The 20,312-nt window shown below is 32.3% G+C and overlaps 1 protein-coding gene across 3 annotated transcripts in view; it reads left to right on the top strand.

Moving 5' to 3' along the window:
- LOC145688199 (protein tyrosine phosphatase domain-containing protein 1-like) overlaps window positions 1-6,084 on the top strand; it is a 261,122-nt gene extending 255,038 nt beyond the window's left edge. For 2 of the 3 annotated variants that reach the window (XM_081762079.1, XM_081762080.1), the window contains one exon: window positions 2,000-6,084. In XM_081762079.1, the coding sequence (XP_081618205.1) occupies window positions 2,000-2,205 (206 nt within the window). In that variant the 3' untranslated portion in view covers window positions 2,206-6,084. The remainder of the gene's footprint in view (window positions 1-1,999) is intronic. The other variant, XM_081762081.1, reaches the window with a different exon arrangement.
- The last annotated feature ends 14,228 nt before the right edge of the window (window positions 6,085-20,312 follow it).

Here is a 20,312-nt window from a genome sequence, read left to right as displayed (position 1 = left end):
TAGTCATATATCGAATTTGTGGTATAGTTTCAGCTTCCCTCACACTTATCTTTAAGAAAACTATTATCATCGATATGCAAAAAGATAACTGCCCTCCAAAAATGTCTGGCCCTTTGCCTGCCCCTTCCGCAAGAAATTAAATCTGGTGTCGTCATTTCACCTTTCTCACGCCTCATTGAAAAAGGGAGAGGTTTATCTGAGTTTAAAGACGCTCAAGAATCAATTAAAAATATCCGTTTACGCTATTATGAAAACACAAATCCACATTTGAATCTTCAGAGTAAGAATGGTACGAAAATTGTTTCCAAAAAAGTTTTGTTTCTATTTATTACCAGACTATTCTATGTTATTGTAAAGTACGTTACAACATAAACAAGACGATCGATTTCACAAATCCTTTTGTTGAAGTCTTGTTACCAAGAATCATTTCCAAAACCCTAAACACGCGCGTCTAATAGTAATGTTTAATGCAAGGGGGATCGTTTTGGGTCTCTAGGAAAGAAAAGAGTTCTTCACTAGTCATAGATATGGTAAATTTGAAATTGTTTCAAATTATGGGAAATGTGATTTTCAAATACCTTTACCTGTTGTTTCTTTTAATTCTTCAGGACCTTATTGACTTTTTTGTCAGTATAAGCAATCAATCATTTCATCAAAACTACGCGCACTTTAATATGAATAATAACTTATATGCAAGTTTGTCTGTCTTGGACTTCTCTGTGATTTTTTCTTCATTGGTTTAAGTCGTACGAGCCTTCTTCTCGATCGGAATTCATAATATTTTGCTTCTCTTGTTCACCTTATTCATTATTCTACACGACAAAATGGCAGAAGGGAATTAGACACATCTGGATTTTAGTAATGCATGTTACAGATAAAACAAATATGCCCAGTTTAATTTGTGAACCAATAGTTATTAATCTGTATAATAAATTGAATTATTTATTCACAATCCTTATTTCATATTTATTAAGTGTAGATGCTAATTATTTTGATTTAAGCCGGTAGATTTCCAAACCAAGTAGGAAATAAGATAAACAAAAGCATATAATATGTACTGTGCTACTTTTGGTTGCTTTCTTTTCCAATTCATCTTGAGTTTATTTGCACGCCTTAGTACAAACTAAATGCATATGAATTCAGATTTTATCTTTCGAATTAATCGATACAAAATACTGGAATAGAGCCTTTGGTGTTAAATTTATCACACACAACTGGATGAATCTTATTACACATTTAATCAATCTTATATGAAAATGTCAGTTTACCTCAACTAATAGGATTAGAATTTGAAAACATTCTATACAAATTTCAAATCTGTAGTTACAGTTTGCCAATAAAAAATAATTATAAAGATAACTGAGAAGCAAGAAATGAGAAAGGAATCTAAATTTACCCTTCTTAATCCTGGGTTATTAGTATGATTACTATTCATGTTTGTTACAACAATTACGAAAATTTTACTGATCCTACTACATATTTAAAATATCTTACTGAAGCGAAATGTTCCAAAACTTATGAAACAAAACTTTCAAATACTTTCTTAAAATGCTGGACAGAAATAATATCAGCAAAAAAAGTTGTAATTCGTAACAACGACAATAATAATATCAGTGTTTTTTATACTGAGCTTTCTGCTCTAATAGTTACTATTCAATTTCGTTATTTATTCCATTTATTCACTTGAAAATAAAACATAACTGGAGGAACTGCGTATTTAGTATCGCATGAAATATCGGCCAATAAATTCTTTATTAAAAATACATTAAAAACGTAGTTCCATAAAATTTTACCGGTAAGAGATTAATGTAGTCTGTCCCAACCAATATTACAATTTAATGTAAGTGAAATATTCAAATATACAGATAATTTTAATTACATTCACTTTGAAATAAAATTAAATTTATACTTAACTATACATACTATACATACTTAACCTACTTTATAAGGGTGTATTATGTCTTGTTCAAGAAGTTTCATCAGCTTTTCATCTGCACAGTTCCCTTTTCTATAGGCAAGGGTTACCAGAAGTTACGGGAAGGAACATTCAAAAAGGTAATGGAATTTATGACTAAGTTTTTTGACCTAGTATATGAAACTACAGTTCCTTCGACTCCTAATTCACCTCAATTGAGTGGCTCTCAATCCTGCATGCGTTCGGAAGCTTCAGAGGAGGAACAGGAGGAAGACAAAATGACAGAATAGATGCCATTGTTTGCTATCAAATGGATAATTTTACTTTGCCACATAAATATATTTGATCTTGTTTCCTTGCGGCATATTAAGATGTAAGTGCAGTTATTGTTCTAAGATACGATTAATAAATAGGGTTTATACTTCACATTAAGTGATTTTTTAACGAAAAAACAAATGATGTATAAAAGATTGGAGATAGAAGTGTAAATTGCACGTAGTAACCCTATGAAACTGCAATTAACAATACATGTGTAATCTACCACAGTTTCGAAGTCTTGATCGAAAATAATACTTCAATAGTTGCTGCCAAATAGTAAGAAATCAAGTATTCAAAACATTGATTTACACTTATGGTTACTTACAACTTGTACAATTTAAACTATCACCATTTGTAGGTTACAGTTTGTTTGTTTAATTTTATGGTCTGAGTGTACTTCGTATGTGTGAGAGCATGAATTTGTACGTGTTTACACGAAAGTTGTGTGTATGTGAATGTATTTTTTAAAAAGAGAAAATATATATGTTACATGACCTTTATTTGTGTAGGAAATTCTACATAAATATCAAATTGGAAATTGTTTAGATAATACTAAGCATTTTTGAATATTCTACGTACCACATTATTCCGTCCACACGTATGCAAATAAGATTATAAATTGCTATTTACATAATGTAAATGTTTTATTTTTTGCTACTCACAAAATAGCTGTATAACTATTTTTCTAGAAAGTTCTTTATATAGACGAAATTCATAGTAAATACTATTACATACTTATAAATAGATTATTGAGTTCATCTTCAAAGATTCTAACCATTTCGTGTAGATAAAATAACTAATTGTTGCTTTTACAGTAAAGAAATATCATCATCATAATTGGTTGATTTCTCAATTATTGTTACAAGGTTCGTTAAAACATACAATCATTCCTAATAAATACCAAACATAAGAAGTAAATATCGTTTTGACGTATGGATTGATTCTTTACATAACATAAAATGGATTTCCCCACATAATTCATACAATAACCATAACACTGTAACACCCTATACCCTCGGTTTTCTCAAATTTTCTCATTTAAACTTGAATGTGTATTGTAAGATCCTCAATAAGTAAATATGCTAGAACGTAGTACTAGGGGTTGCTTAAGCAAATACATTACAGCATGGTCTCGAGTAACATACATCTATTTGTAACTGCTTAATTATAGTCAATGAACTTTACTTTCTTCTATTTCTTCAAGATTCTTTAAAATATGTGTGTAAGATATTGTTTTTTTCTATAAAGTAGAGTCTTATATGTAAATAGAACACAACCCATCATTAGGATTAGTGTTATAAATGGAAATCCATAGTATGTTTCCTATGTGCACAATCACCTACATTTATTTCAATGAAAATAATATTATTCAAAATACTGTGATAAATGGATACGAAACATCCGATGGTTATATTAACGAGAAATATAGCAGATATAATTATTTTGAAGTATTCTGCATTTATCTAACAATTTCGATATTTATTCTTAAAATTAAAGTTGTTATGGCAAAGAGGTATACAGATAGAGTCATTCTTGATGTTCAACGTCTTGTTAAAACACTCCTGTAATTAATTAAATCATAGACAGAGTTAGAAAGAGAAGTGAGGGCCAGTCAATAGAATTTTAAAATTCTGTCTGAAATAGTATTTCTCTGGATTCATATATAAATAACTTATTTGATGCATCAAAAAGTTAAAAACGCTATACTTATCATAAAATTATACTTTAGCATAAAACAAAGGTAGACTACAAAAATACTTCCTACTTCACTATTTAGTAAAAGGAAAAATATGTAATTAATAAGCTAATTACTTTTATTTTTAATATGTCCATTATCAGTATAACTCTTACTCATGGAACACAAACAAGTACTCTTATGTTCTTTTCACTAAAATTGACTCATTTCCACTACTGTGTGCCAGCTTCTAATATTCTTCAATTTTAACACTGCAATTAACAATATAAACCAACCAATTTCATGAAACTGATTTTCTGAGTTAGTTCTACTTTAAACTTTGCAATACATTATCACACATCTAGGTACCTGTTGTAGCTGTTCCAGGAAAATAAAACAATTTATTGTTGAGTTTATACGGTCAAAGTAAAAGCTGATATAAATTATGTCGACAATAAAAAAGAAACTGTTCTCAACTTTAGAAAGAATCAAAAAATACTTGCGTATTTTAACGGTAACGTGTACTGAGTGGCATTTGTTTTGGAAACATTGTAACATGATATAATCATGGTAACATTTAAGACTGGTATACTCCAACTGAACCGTATAACTATCTTAAAGTTCTCAAACTCATGGATATTTTTGTCATTTACATGTATTGATTCTATGTTGTGTAACAATAGGATGCTGTGGGCATGGAGGTTGTAAACAACATTCTTTCTCAAAAATTAGGTTAAAATTTAAAATATGTTGCTCGCGTGACAAGGAATGCATTTTCCAAGATTAGACGCTACTTGCCATATTTAGAATCTCTTTAAATGTATTTGATGTTTTCAGCCGGTAAGAAGTTGCAGTTTAAATTGTTACCTGAAAATGTACCTTTTATATGCTATAACTTTCTGCTCACAGTATTCAGTTGTTCAATTTAGTTTAAGTTTGTAGATAGTAGATAAAAATTCTTAATGTTTCGGGTATTGTAATATTTATCTTTCCATTGTGTATTTTTATAGAGGTAATTTTTCAATGTCTTAAAATCTTGACGTAAGTTTTGTAGGATAAGACGGGGAAAATAAAGTAACATTGTGTAACGTCCATTAAGTATCGTTATTTAAACCCCTTCGAATTTGATAATAACCAATTGCAGTTGCTTGCCCACTAATCTTCATGTTCATTTTTACTATATTTTCAGAATCGTAGATCTCATTTAAGTAAAATATCTTTATATTTGTTTACTTTCAACATAAATTGTAAACATAATCTACATCTGCAATAACCACTTATGTTTCTATTTGTGTTTTCGGCGATTTTTTATGCTTTTCATTTGTACTTTTCAAAATAATTGTTTTTTTTTCTTAGCTTATATTCGTTTTTTTTTCTTGAAAAAAAATACTACTACATTAGTGCACATGTTTCTTTGCTGGATTTATTAGGAAATGGTAACGTTTAGTCACTAATTCACTAATGAAATATTGACACCTTTATTTACTTTTCGTTTTGAAGAGTGATTTCTCTCTTCTTCAATTTCTTTCGATTTACTTAAACTTTGCTGAATTTTGTTATGAGCTTCAAAATCATCTCATTTTTAGTTTACTTAATTAAATATTTCTCATTTTTACCCAAAATGCCATCTGCAATAAGACAGTTTTCTCCAGGACTTTCTACGTACCTATTTTCACATAAACACACATTCATGGTGCTATCTTTGAGGTGATCATATGATTAGTGCCTTACCGTTTCAGAATATTTTATATAATTTTGTTGTATTATGTAACAATGGGTGCCTTGAATTGTTTTCATGTTTGATTGTTCAGTTACTGTCAAGATTGTTTTAATACAATCAAAAATTATAATTGGAGAGATTGTTTTAGTTCTTTCACTATAAGCCAACAATAGTTTGAAGCGAATGTAATCAAATAGAGTCAATTTCTATTCTGAAGATAAAATACATGTGTATTATGTATTATAAAAATAGTGCAATGAAGCTTTTCTACAAAATTTTACTATTAATGCAGGATACTCAAGATATCAATGAGGTTAAATAGCATATTTATGGAAACACATTGTTTACCTAGAATTTTGGAAATATTTTGAGTAAATCCCTATGGAAGTTTCTCAGTTGTTTTTTTTTCTTTTTTTCTTTTTTTTTGAAAAATTTCAAGGAAACAGTGTAAAACAATCGAATAATTATTTACCTTAATTATTTATCACCTGATTGATGTAGATACGGTCTGTATTGTAACATTTTCATTTTTAAAAAATTACCTTCATTCTATATCTATTCAAATAATATATTTCACCTAGATATTAAAGATTGACAGTTTTTTGTCGTGATTTAAGTGCTTCATGAATATTTCGAATTCTACATTGTCTATTCAATAGCAATATATCGTTTATTTATGATGGGTTATATTAAAACTACCCTGTGAGGTTGCATTATGCCTTGCCTATGTTCTGTTTGTTTGACATTAAGTGTTCCGTGTTTGAATTACCAATTTATGATTTTAGTGGAATTACTTTGATTCCTTGTTACTTAAATACAAAATCAGTATTAGTAACATCAATATCTGTAAAAACTGATTTAATAATTAGGTATTAACAGTGCTGTGAATTATATAAAATGATGAAATGTATAAACAATCTTTCTGTGTCAATCTATATATTATTATTATTGCTTAATTACTTACTATATAAATAATAAATTTCGCTATTTTTGTGAACCTGATTATGAAATTCCTGTCCTGTCCATATGAAAATGTTTCAAAATGGATATGACTAGCAGAATTCATTATATTCTTTGGGTATATTGGAACAATGAGGTAATAAAAAGTATATAATTTATGTAAATTTGTGTAATTTCTGGCTGATGCTTTTAAGTTTTCAATTTTCGTTCGAAATGCATTTAAATGTTAATGCAGAAACCACTCAATGTAATCTGATGGCATTGTAATTTTAACGAAACTAATTTATTATACTACACACATAATCTAGAGTATATTATTTTGATTCTGTTAACTTACGTAAAGTTGGAAAGGAATGACTAAATCTGAAAGAATTTAATTCCTTTTGTAACTAAATATTAAAGAACAATTTATTTTACCCTTGCTTAATGTACAAAAACTCATGCGCATCCATCTTTCTCCAAAAGACCATATTCTGACATTCGCACATACGAAATTATAATACTTTTGTTCCAAGAAGGATCTCAATTAGCAAGGTAAAGTATATATGTTTGTTTAATTTAGTTCGAAATGTGGATTGGAGTAGAGGTTCTTTTAAAGACATGTGGGTGGCAATGTTATTTTGAACAAGGTTATACATAGCGCTAATTATCTGAATTATTTGTTCATCAATTTTGTAAGTAGGAAGCTATATAATTGTCAAATGGAAGCGAAGTTGAAACTTCAACAATGTGTTGGAACTTGAAATATTATTGCTATTGAAATTTGTTATTCTTGTTTTCGACTACAAGCTAAATTGTAGGTATTTTTAATTGTATAAAAGGTTTGAAGATGTTAATATCCGTGTTAACAGAACTGAATTCATAACTTTTAGGATTGATTTAAAAAAAAACTCAACTACCGAAACTCAGTTACAGTAATTGGAAGATAAATCATGTATGTGTTAAAGCATAAATAAAATATTAAGTTGATAATCATTAGGATCCAGACCTAAGTTTATTCTTCTTTCTATTATTTACGTTTAGTTGTGTATTTGCTATTTTGTTACAGAGCGAAACAAAACTTTAGTTAAGTGCAGACATGAACAATACATTAAGTGCGTAATTTCTAAGATGTCTGACAAACTTAGTAGTGTTACATGTTAAAGCTATTTTAAAAGACTATCGTTTGTATAAAACAAGATTGCATAAATACATAAACATTTTTATGAAAATATTCAGAGAAACTACGCGTGTTTCTTTCTTTGTAAAACATTAAAAGCAATATATATTATAAACTGCTGTATTACAATACACCATCTATGTTTCAATCTTCAACATGCTCATCACTTTGCCTAGTATCAGTAAATGTTTCATGAATGACTGTAATATTTATTTTATAGAGGCATAAACTTAAAGAAATTTTAACTCATTGAAACTATCTGGGAAGTCTAAAAGTATAGGATCTATTAATTCCACATTAGAACTACTTCTTGTGATGTTATTCTTAAAGACGGTAAAACGAGGGTGATTCTTGAATGTATGTTCTAAACAATAGGGTTCCTCATGACCTTGAACTTCTCTCTGAATCTACTATTGTGAATTTCTTGTAATAGCAACAAAGAAAAATAACTGTTTATTGTTTATGGTAAGTTTTTAATTCGAAATAAAAACAGCATAATTATACTCATAGTGTCATTTTTCCTATAAAAGGACCTATAATTTAATTATACATGGTGCGCACAAAGTCGCTTTGAACAATACGTGAAAAAACAAAATAGTTACCAGTCTCAGCCCCACTAAGAGACACATTAGTGCAAATTCTAGTAAAAAAAAAATCGTGCTCGCTTATTTCCCCTTTCCTTATCTGTCTTGGGAAAAGCGACTTTATGTCCAGAGCTCGCTTATTACTTTTCTTTCCTTACATGTTTTGCGGAAAGCGACTTTGTGCCCATACTGTATTTTCTATCAGCTTACTTTAATCAAGAGTTCTAACAAAATTGACTTCTTTTAAAAAAAAAATTCAAAAGCTCAGTTTTAAAGCTTTCTCTCCTTTGGATATAACTGACAAATTAAAAAAACAAGTGAGTATCGCTTCATAGGGCGAAACTAAGACTTCAAAACTATACGAATTCAGTATTCAAACTTGGGGGGCGCGGTGGCTCAGTGGTAGAGCGTTCACCTCCGGTGCTTGGGGTCCCTGGTTCGATCCCAGCTCGCACCGTGTGGACTTTGTGGTGGACAAACACCGAGCTCGTGGGTTTTCTCGGGGTTCTCCCGTTTCCTCCCACTTTCTTCATTCCACCATTTCATTCATCTCTCATCATCACCGTCTCCTTTAGCTTAACCGGCATAACCGTGGGACGTAAAACTTAAAGATTTCATTTCATTTTTTCAGTATTCAAACTTCATGTACTGCATGTATAAGTACTGGTTGTAGTATAGTAATAGGATCAAAGATCGGAACTGTTCCTCGGACGCTGAATTCATATCAAGAAACCATTACTTGCTACCACTTCCTGTTTCTGTTCTATGACGATAAAGGTTCAAACCATAAATTGTATAACTGAACTACTTTCGGTCTAAATAGAAGTCTAAGGAAAGAAATAGAAACTATTCTTAGAACACTGAATCGATTGTAAAAAGCCGCTTCTTGATATATTTATTTTTACCGTTTTGCTCTACAGAAATCACCATCGAAAACAGGAATAATAGTAAGTTCAACCACTTCCGGATTTGGTAGAATGTAGTGAATAGTGATTATACTAGTGTAGTGAATATAACCACTTTTGGTTTGAAGTGATTCTTGTTGACAGTAACTGATGCAACTTGCTGGAATATATTAAATCGATAAACTTCCCATGACTGTGGAACCACCAGCTGGTCTCATCATCAATCTGGACAAATCAGATTCAAATGGATCTTATTGGGTTACACTGTACATCAAAGAAAAACAACAAGGCTATTCTTTTCGATAGTCATGCCATGGACATTTCCAAGGAGATAACGCTTCACAATAATAAAATATATTTTACAAATATTCAGGCTTATCAAGGTGATAAATTCATGTTGTCTGGATATTTTGTTTTATTTTTCTTACATAATTATATTCATAATCAATTATTTGAAAAATGTTTAACAAGGAAAATTTGAAAAAGAACGATATAATGATTTGTAAGCAGGTAAGCAAATTTTTAAAAGGTAAAAAGAAATCAAATTTTGATTATTTACATTTTTCAAAATTTTATTTACAATTTCGAATATTTTTATTTACAATTCCTACAAACAACCAGCAGAAAATAATTTTAATCTAGATAATGCATTATTCATGCCGTTGATCGTTCATATTTCCACCAATAATTTAACTGTTGTGCATTACGATATGCACATGATGATTTTTTCACAATATTACTAGGAAAAGAAAAATAATTATTAAATTTACTTCCACATAATTCATTTAATAAAATATAATTTTCTTTCTAAAAATAACATTTTCTAATGCAAGTATTATCTGAATAAAAAGTTGCATAGTTTGCACATAATTGATCTACAAGGTTATGTACGTGTGATACAGTATATCTCCTTTTACTATTCCACTTTAATCTATGTAAATTAAGTGCTAACAAATCAATTTGCTTTCGACAACCTAACGATAATAAACTATATTGATGATTTTACCAAGCAATGAAAATTTACTTTATCATGGCTTGCAGTTAATCAAAATTCACGAACTAGAAATTCGTTTTCGATCATTTTAAATTATTGAATATCAATAATGTAGTGATTCACATATGTGAAATTTCACATGAAGACTATGAAAATGGTACAATTTCCCCAACAAATTATGGATTTTTTAAAATGATCACAAGATTTACGCATAGTTAATGAATGTGATTTCACTGTATTCTTGTTCAAACACTTTAACAAGCCACTAAGAGTTTTATAGATGGATTGATATTTTACGACAAATGTTCTAGTATTATGAAGACTTGCAAATATAACAATAAATCGGATTATTACGTAAGTATACATTTATAGATTTTAATATACAATTCGAATTAATTTTTTCATCACTACATAACACATGAAATACTAGAACTGTTATAATACAATTATAAAATGGTATGCCCGATTTCTTTCTGTCTCTTCTTAACAAAATATGCACTAATTCCGGGAGATAGTCCAAATCACGTAGTAGTTTCTAGTAAGTTTCATAAAATTTCTCCCTTGTTAATAATCCAATAATATGTGCATTTGCGTATAATGTGTGTGTATCTATTAGTCCTATATTTTCGAATTTTACTACCAGTCACTATCGGGGTCCCGAATGCTCGTAGCGCCAGACCTGGTGTTAGTGAAGTAATAAATTACCGAATAATATTAGTAACGTTTTAAAAGTCTGCAATCCTACAGGCTGTGTTGAATATTTCCGTTTGCGAACGTCTTTGACTAAATCGATAATATTGTAACATGTAATGATATTTCCATTCATAGCCACTGTACGTGTTTGATTCCAAGATATGTTCTGCTAATTGATTGGTTGCTTAAGTAATAAATACGTTTTCATTCTAAGGGTTTTCAGTAATGATTGTAATATATCTGGTACAAATGTTAAAATACTGCTATCTGCACGACTACTTGCATTCTCTGGGTCAACAATTGGCAAGGCAATAGGATTTTCCCGTGTGTGACCCGATTTACAATCTAAATATTGATGTAATACTTGGCTGATACAATTTCTATTTTTGTTCCTTACTAAGATTTGTACGTTGTAAAATATCACTCATATCCTTATCTACTTTTGATTGATGTGTTTCATGCGTCTATAAATTAGATTATATTCTATAAACTACATTTTCCGGAACTAATAACGTTTTACGTAATTCCGACATGTTACCATCCAAAACTTGTTGACGGGAGTACACCAATAGCGTGATAGTATAGCTCCACCTTTCTGAAAGAACAACTTCTTTTTCTTTTTAAGGGAATGTTTTGAACAAGGAAGCACGTAAGATCTTCTTATGCCTACGGAGTCTTTGTTTCTGAAACATTGAGACAGGAATATTTCCCTTTATAGTACATTTGCTACTTGTGATATGGTACGAATTAAATTTTGCTGCAAACTAAATAAAATGGTGTGCTCATGTTATTAACACTACTGTACACATGCGTCTTTTCTTCGGGAAATATATTCGCTTTCATTCGTAAAGCATCATGTGTTTGCAGTGTGATGTCAAACAATAAATAACTCTAAGGTTTCCGTGTGACTTCTTCAAATACACGAACCACTTGTTTACTTTGCCGTGTTATGATTTGTCTTGCTAAACATTTAATTTGTAGAATACCCAGTGAATACTTAAATACCCCGTGAATGTGCATTTAAACTAATATCTTGAGCATGCTGGGTTTTGGAAATAAATTTTGTATAATAAAATGACAATTAATTTCTTATGGTGAACGTACTTTGTAAATAATTTAACTACATCATTTGTTTCCGACATTAAAACGTTTAGTATGAGTGAGGAATTTTCACTTATATCAAAAGTATTTATCTCGGAGATTCCTTCTAGAAAAATTATTTTTGTATCCACGTCCGATTTTTTTTTTATGATAGCCCCATAACACCATATAATTTCTTCAAAGAAACATTAAACATATAATTTGTTTCTTTTATTAATCGTTCCACAAAGTACGTTTTATCAGCGCATGATGGTCGGGCAATCAGTATCGTGCTCGGATGTTTAATACGTAACATCTTCCTTTGAAATTACACAACGTACTAGAAATTGCTTTTTTATTCCCAAAATATGTGTGAAGAATCAGTCATGGGTTCTATAGCCATACGGAACAGTAACATTTGGTACATCAGTCACTACGTCAGCGTCCATTCGTCTGCGTTTACTGGTCACCATTCTATGCGTCTTTAGTTCTCTTGGAGGAAAGATGGCAAATCTGGTTTCCGAACAATTCTGGACAGCATTCCAACTACCGTTTTATCCCGGTTCCCCGTCACTAAATCATAAAAACTAACAAAATTAATCTTATAACTTGTTCTGATTTAGTGTTAGTATACGAATTTTATAAACAAACTTCATTTCTCCACTAGGATTGTGTAAGGCTTACGCATAATTCTTTGCCCAATGTTATTATTTTTCATATTTCTAAACTCTCGGGAACCTTATTGTTAACCCACCCAAATACGAAATTAATGAAAGTTGCTTGTCTTTTCTTTGTATAAACATGATACTGTCCGTATCGCAACATCTTTCATTGTGTTGTCCAATACTTGTTAGCAGTTTGAACAGCCACAATCGAGACCATGACGTTATGAACGCCGCTAAAGCAACGTTTTAAAATGTAAGTGGAATGTTTTCGCTCTCACAGTCTTTATATTGAATGATTAATTGATATTTGCCAAGTAGTGTTTTGGCCTGAATTTCATATTTGGGATCTATTAAACTTTTCAAAAATTTCTCTGTCGTATCAATGATCGTACACTGGGACATGTATGTTCTTTGTCCCCGCTTTCCGAACAGCATATTCAAAAACAGCTTCGCTGTACTACGTAGGTCTGGATTGCACTCTATGTATTCAATATTAAACTATAGCCCCTTATTATACAATATTCTTCAATGTACTTTTCCTGCTCTTCTTTTGTCATACTTTCAGAAAAAATGCCTTAAGCTTATTTTCATTTTTAGAAAGCATTTAACGTATGAGCCAAACAAAACCTTCGGAAGCACCTTTTTCCGGCACTAATAAATGAAATTTATTTGTAACTAGCAGCGTTCACCCCGCTTCGCTGCGGTCACCCCGGAACGCAATAAACTTTGTTACTTAGATAATTTTTACTTTTTCGCTTTCAAGTGATATGATAAAAACCATAGTAGATTGCAGTAAATGTTAACATTATATCGCCTGTCATTTATGTTAACCCGCCCCGCTTCGCTGCGGTCACCCCGGAACGCAATAAACTTTGTTACTTAGATAATTTTTACTTTTTCGCTTTCAAATTGCAGTAAATGTTAACATTATAGCGCCTGTCATTTATGTTAACCCGCCGAGTCACACGGTCATGCGGGTTGCATATAAATACGTTTATTTTTACCTATGATGAACTAATAACAAAGGATTTGTACGTATGGACACCTGAATGGTCAATTATCTCAAGACACTGGTAATTGAAAATTAAAGTGATATGATAAAAACCATCTAGGGTCCAAATCCTAACAACCCCCCAAAAAGGAAAGAAATTGGTTCAGCCGTATTAGCGTGATGAGCGGACAAAGGATTTTGTACGTTCTCTTTTATATATATAGATTTATTTTTTGGGTTCAAAATATTTTACGATATATCATCGTTTTGTAAGATACTTTTTTTATTATTGTATACTAGTGATTTCGAAAATTGTACTCATGAGATAATATTCCATCATGGATTTGAAAAATATCAAAGTTCGAACAAAGAAAATCTCTTCATGATTGATATGTAAGTCTCATCTTCATTATTTACCTCCCATTTGTTTTAGCACTGGACAACGCGAATCGACGGACTAGTTCTAAGTGAAAACATTTATTTAAATGGTTAAGTAATCAGGAAATGCCTGCTGCTATTTTCTGCGGGTAACCTTTACTAGGATCTTCGTTGAGAAATTGAATGCATCTTCACCAAGCGATGTTGGTCTTCAAGATTTTAAAATAACGTTGAACATTACACCTACATACTGCTATCAATTTAATGGAAACGCCAGATATCTGGTTGCCAATGGATAGTTAGCGATCAGTTGGTCGCTGTGTGCTAGACCACACTCTGTACTACGAGATAAGCAGTAAAACTGCAGTGTTCAGTGATCCAAGCAGACGGTGATAGTAGGTGACATTTATGATTTCGAAAGCTATTGTTGCGGTTGGTTATGTAGCCCGTCCGGGACATAGGTGGCAAGTATGTTGAACGTGTGGCGAAAGACAGTGTCAAAGGGCTAAAAACACAACAAAACCACATCGGTTAAGAAGAACGGAGTTCGAAGAGACCTCTCAGTGACAGGTCTCTCAGAGCATTAAAGGGGATCATCGCTCTAAATTATAATGCGACTGAAGTATAAGAGACGGAAGAACTCTAGCAGCACCTCCCAAAACCTATCTTTACAATCACAGTCTGCAGCGAGTTACATGGATATGGAAATACGGATTCGGGTTGCACGAGCGGAACCGTTCATAAGGGGACATAGCGGCTTACCAAAACGTCAATGGCGACGCGAACATGCAACATGGACTTCTGATGACTGAAAACGTGTAATATAGTGTAATGGTGTGTCCTATGGTCTAGATATTTTTGTTGCAGTAACGCCATATTTTAAGATAAAATGGGTGTATTCAAATAGCCCAAGCTGTTGATGCATGGTTTGAAGAACATCAGGATGAAGTTGGACATCTGCCTAATCAACTGATCTGAACATTCGTTTAGAATACACGAATCCGGTTCAGATTTCCGCCTACATCCTCTTTCAAGGAGCGTAGTGAAGCACTGTAAGCGAGGTGGTGTGATATTTTACTTGTTACCATTTACGATCTTCAAGACTCCATTTTACATCGCATTAGATATGCTCTAAGGGCAAAGGTGGTTTAACGCCCGTTAATCCATTACGTTGCACTTTTCTCAAGGTGTTTCTATTAAACTTATTTATCGATTTGAATGTATTATCCATAGTCCCCTCCATAGGTTAAAATAGTTGGAAGGAATTTTGGGGTCCGGGCCCGCAGAACCCACCCCTTTACTACGTCCCTGGCGTTTTGTCTCATCAACCATTCATTTACCTATACAAAACCCACTTTTTAAGCTACGAGGAAGAAAAGCGCCCTGGATTTATGAACCCGGAAGAACATCACCACTGCATCCAAACGTGTTCCCGAAGACGCACAAAACCGAGGAAGCCTGCCCGCTAAAAATTCTTTTCATGACTGCCAATCAATTCTGATAAGGAGTTATACATTAACGTTTTTTTAATTTTAAACCAAAGAATAATAATTATTATTATTGATATTTTATTGATATTTTTAAACATTAGAATTACGTGCTTACGAGGATTCGTGTTGGACCCCCTCCGAAAAGAAAACATGGATACGTGCCTGCACTGAATGATAGGCATATGAATCGTGGTGTAGACTGACATGCTAGGCAATAGAGTCCAGAGCATCAAGAGACAGTCTAAGACCACAACTTTCAGTTCTTCTTGTCGATTGATGCTATTTCTACCTGCAATGATATTTCGGATAATACAGTGTGTGGAATCAACGAAAGTCGGATAAGCCAGACCATGGAATATTGGTGATTCACGCAACTAAACCTGTAAAATATTTGTGTAAAAAATAATCTTTCACTACTAGCTAAATTTGTGGGTATGATCGCACATCTTGCCTTATAAAGTATAGTCTTATAAAGAAAATATATTTTTAATATGCTGAAAAGCTAAAGAAAAAGCTACTTCCAATAATTGTCCATAGCTCTCTTTTTTAATAACGGTAAGCTTGTCCATTTCATCGCTATAAGTCACGTTTGGTACTAAGATGTCTGTGTCTGTATATATCTTTCACAGTTTATTGGAGACAAAATTGCTCCTTTTCCAAGAAAAGATGAGAGAAGCTACAGAACAGCATAAACTGAAAACAACCGCTGTTACCAATAGTATTCTAATCCTGAATAAATACGTCAATTAAAGGATACTATCAATAAGTTATTTCCTTATTATATTGTTTCGGTTTTTATTAACATGAAAATTATACGCTTCCTATAATGTTTTGTTAAATAAAAAGATGGGATTCGATCTAGTGTCAAAATATTATAAGAACTACTAGTCTACCAGTCTAACCACCTAACCACGGAAACTACTTCATGTTTGTTCTCTTTTTCTTAACAAATAATGCTCATAACCATGGTGCGTATCGCTTCAAACCTTAAGATAAATTTTCCTGTTTGATTCTATATTTTCATACGACATCTTGGTTACAGAAGCTAATTTATATTTGGCAGACAATCTAGACACTAGGTTTAAATCAATAAATTCAACATTTTACTCCACTTTCCAGTTTCTTCCGCCAGCCCGTTCACTGCCCATTGTCAATTTCCCTTCACAATCGTGCTCTACTACTGCGAAAATCGAAAGCATGATTGCCAGTATACACAAAACCGTGCATAATTTTGTTTTTTGCTTATATTTTTATTATTTTATAATATTTTTTTTGGAAATATCTCCTTAGATGCATTGCTTTCTATTACTTTCACTTACTAATAACTGAATTTTACCCATAAACGTAAGGAAAATGGAATAAATTCCAAAAATCATGAGTTACAGTATACGCGCAATTTTTGTTAGCATAGGGGTACTTCCGTTACAAAGAGAAAGTCGAAAACGGAACAGAAATTATGAAATAATAATAATAATTATTATTATTATTATAAATATAATAATAATAATATAATATAATATAAACAGTGGTGTATTTAGAGAGCTATCAGGCTTAAGCCCCCTCCTATTAAATTTCTTAGTTTTTTGCTTTCTAGTTACACCCAACCACAAAAGTATCTGCCCCCTAAGTGCTCTAATTCCATTACTTGGGGTCCAGGTAATTTGCACGCCTAGACAGATGCAACCCAACTTACACGTAACTTTTCTCGGCACTGATCCAGGTGTTTATCCAGGTAAAATTGTAAAGTAGGTGACTAACGAAACAGTTCTCCATTCTAAGATGAATCTTTATGGTTCGGATCGTGTTTTCCAAAGAACACCAAATATTTATCTTAATATTGCTGTGTATGTAACGTATTATTTCTTTATATACTGTATGTTTAGAGAAATAAAATGAAATGAAATCTCTGACTTTTACGTCCCACGGTTATGCCGGTTAGGCTAAAGGAGACGGTGATGATGAGAGATGAGTGAAATGGTGGAATGAAGAAATTGGGAGGAAACGGGAGAACCCCGAGAAAACCCACGAGCACGGTGTTTGTCCACCACATAGAGAAATAAAAATACTGACCATGTGTTTATCAGGAAATGCTTGAAAGTAGCTGAAAATATCAAATCTAGAACAACTTCTGAAAATAAGCTAGTAAATGATTGCCTTCATTGAGAGACCTTCTCCAACTCTTCTCATTCCAACATCTTTTTCTTTCTGGAGGAGAGAAGATCTTGCTTGTGACAGTGAGTATGTATTGAAATTGAAACATTTGAAAAAGTTAGAACCTAAACGGGATTTGAACCCGAGTGTGCCGAATAGAAGTTCAATGCGCTAACCACTTACCTACCGCATCATTCCTTCTCTCATTTAAACTATTAGCTGGTTAAAAGCATTGCATGTAAGACTATACACAAAATACTAGTACTGATTCTCGTATAAGGAGACGTTCCTTATGAGTGTCATTTACTCGAGTTTCCTTTTTTAACTCAAAAACAAGTGATATAGATCGTCGTCAACGAGGAAAATATCACGAAACGTTCTTCAACATGAGACTACCTCATCGTTTTTAACTGGTCTCGATTTACAATATTGCAATTCATCCTCACCGTAACTTTTAATTTCTAAAGAAGAAAAGTCCGCAGACATTATTTTCGCATTCTTTGAATTGCATCAACTCGTGTATAAATAGTGTGTGCTATGTTTATCGAACATAACTACTAGTTAATTTTCTTATATTTGTATGAGGAGTTGATGGCAAAGTGTGAAAGCAAAGAACTGCCATTTCAGTGACTCGGGTTCGAATCCCGGCATGACGTTTATTTTTTCTTTATTGGAAGGTATTGTTTACGTTATTATTATTATTATTATTATTATTATTATTATTATTATTATTATTATTATTATTATTATTATTATTATTGTTATTATTATTATTATTATTATTATTATTATTATTATTATTATTATTATTATTATTATTATGCGTATAATTGTATGAATTTCGATGGCAACTGTCGTCGAATATTAGAAAGTGAGGCGGGAAACTTCCAAAACTTTTAGAACAAAGAAACGCGATTTTCTGAAAGCTAAAATTAAGGGACTTGAAGATAATAGTAAAAATAAAAACATCCGGGACATGTATAAGGGAATAAACGAATTCAAGAAAGGCTATCAACCTCGTGCTTATATATTAAAGAAAGCTGACGGTACAGTTCTCACTGACACGGATAGCATCTTAAATAGATGGAAAGATTTCTTTGACGATTTGCTTAACACGCAACCAAAAACTAGTGTGCGTGGAGGAAAGGAGACACACACCGCAGAACCGTATATTCCAGAATCCAACCGAATAGAAGTAGAAACCGCTATAAGGAAATCAAAGAAACACGAATCTCCGGGTGTAGGTGAAATCCCGGCTGAGTTAATTTTAGCTGGAGGCAAAAAAAATTGTGGAACAAGATACACAAACTCATTCTCCTTATCTTGAACAAAGGAGAATTGCCACAAGAGTGGAAGGAATCAATCATTGTTCTAATTCACAAGAAAGGCGACAAAACTGACTGTAATAATTATCGAGGCATTTCTCTTCTGTCAACATCCTATAAAATACTATCAAATATTTTATTAGCAAGACTGACCCCATACGCAGATGAAATTATTGGAGATTATCAGAGCGGATTCAGACGAAATCGATCAACTATCGGCCAAATATTTACCATTCGCCAAATACTCGAAAAAAAGTGGGAATACAATATCCCGGTACATCAACTATTTATTGATTTTAGAAAGGCTTACGACTCGGTTAGGAGAGAAACATTATACAACGTTCTTACAGAACTTGGAATACCGAGAAAGCTAATTAGATTAATTAAAATATGTTTAAATGAATCCCAAAGTAAAGTCCGGGTAGGAAAATTTCTGTCCACGAGCTTTCACGTCGAAAATGGGCTGAAGCAAGGAGATCCGTTGCACCATTATTATTTAACTTCGTTCTGGAATGCGCTATATGGAAAATCAAAGATAGCAACCAGGGCCTACAGTTGAACGGTATTCATCAGGTTATGGCATATGCTGATGATGTAAATTTAATAGGGGATGAAGGAAAACAATAGAAAGAAATGCAGAGATATTATTAAACGCTTGCAGGGACATGGGTTTAGAAGTAAGTGCAGAGAAAACTAAATACATGGAAGTGCGCCGGGACCGGAATACAGCAATTTATGGACGCATTAAAATATTAAATAATACTTTTGGTAAAGTGGATAGTTTCAAATATCTAGGATCAATATTAACAGACGAAAATCATATTCACGGAGAAATTAAACGTCGACTCAAAGCAGGAAATTCCTGTTACTATTCGGTTCAAAATCTCTTGTCGTCGCGAATTCTGTCGACGAACTTGAAGCTTAAAATATATAAAATGATAATCATGCCTGTTGTTCTGTATGGCTGCGAAACATGGTCACTTACTCTGAGGGAAGAACATAGACTGAAAGTATTTGAGAACAAGATCCTGAGACGAATATTCGGACCCAAGAGGAACGGGAATGGGGAATGGCGGAAACTTCATAACGAGGAACTACATAATTTATATGGTTCACCCAACATTGTTAGGGTCGTCAAGTCTAGGAGGCTTAGGTGGGCGGGTCATGTAGCTAGAATGGAAGAAAGTAGAAACGCTTTCAAAGTCTTGACTGGAAGACCAATCAGAAAACGACCATTAGGAAGACCTACGCGGAGATGGGAGGACAATATTAAGATGGATCTCGCAGAGATTGGAATACAAAGTAGAAA

The sequence above is a fragment of the Thermobia domestica genome, chromosome 6, assembly GCF_964235325.1.
Source record: "Thermobia domestica chromosome 6, izTheDome1.hap1.1, whole genome shotgun sequence".
Lineage (NCBI taxonomy): Eukaryota > Metazoa > Arthropoda > Insecta > Zygentoma > Lepismatidae > Thermobia > Thermobia domestica.
This window is presented reverse-complemented; position numbering and strand designations above follow the sequence as displayed.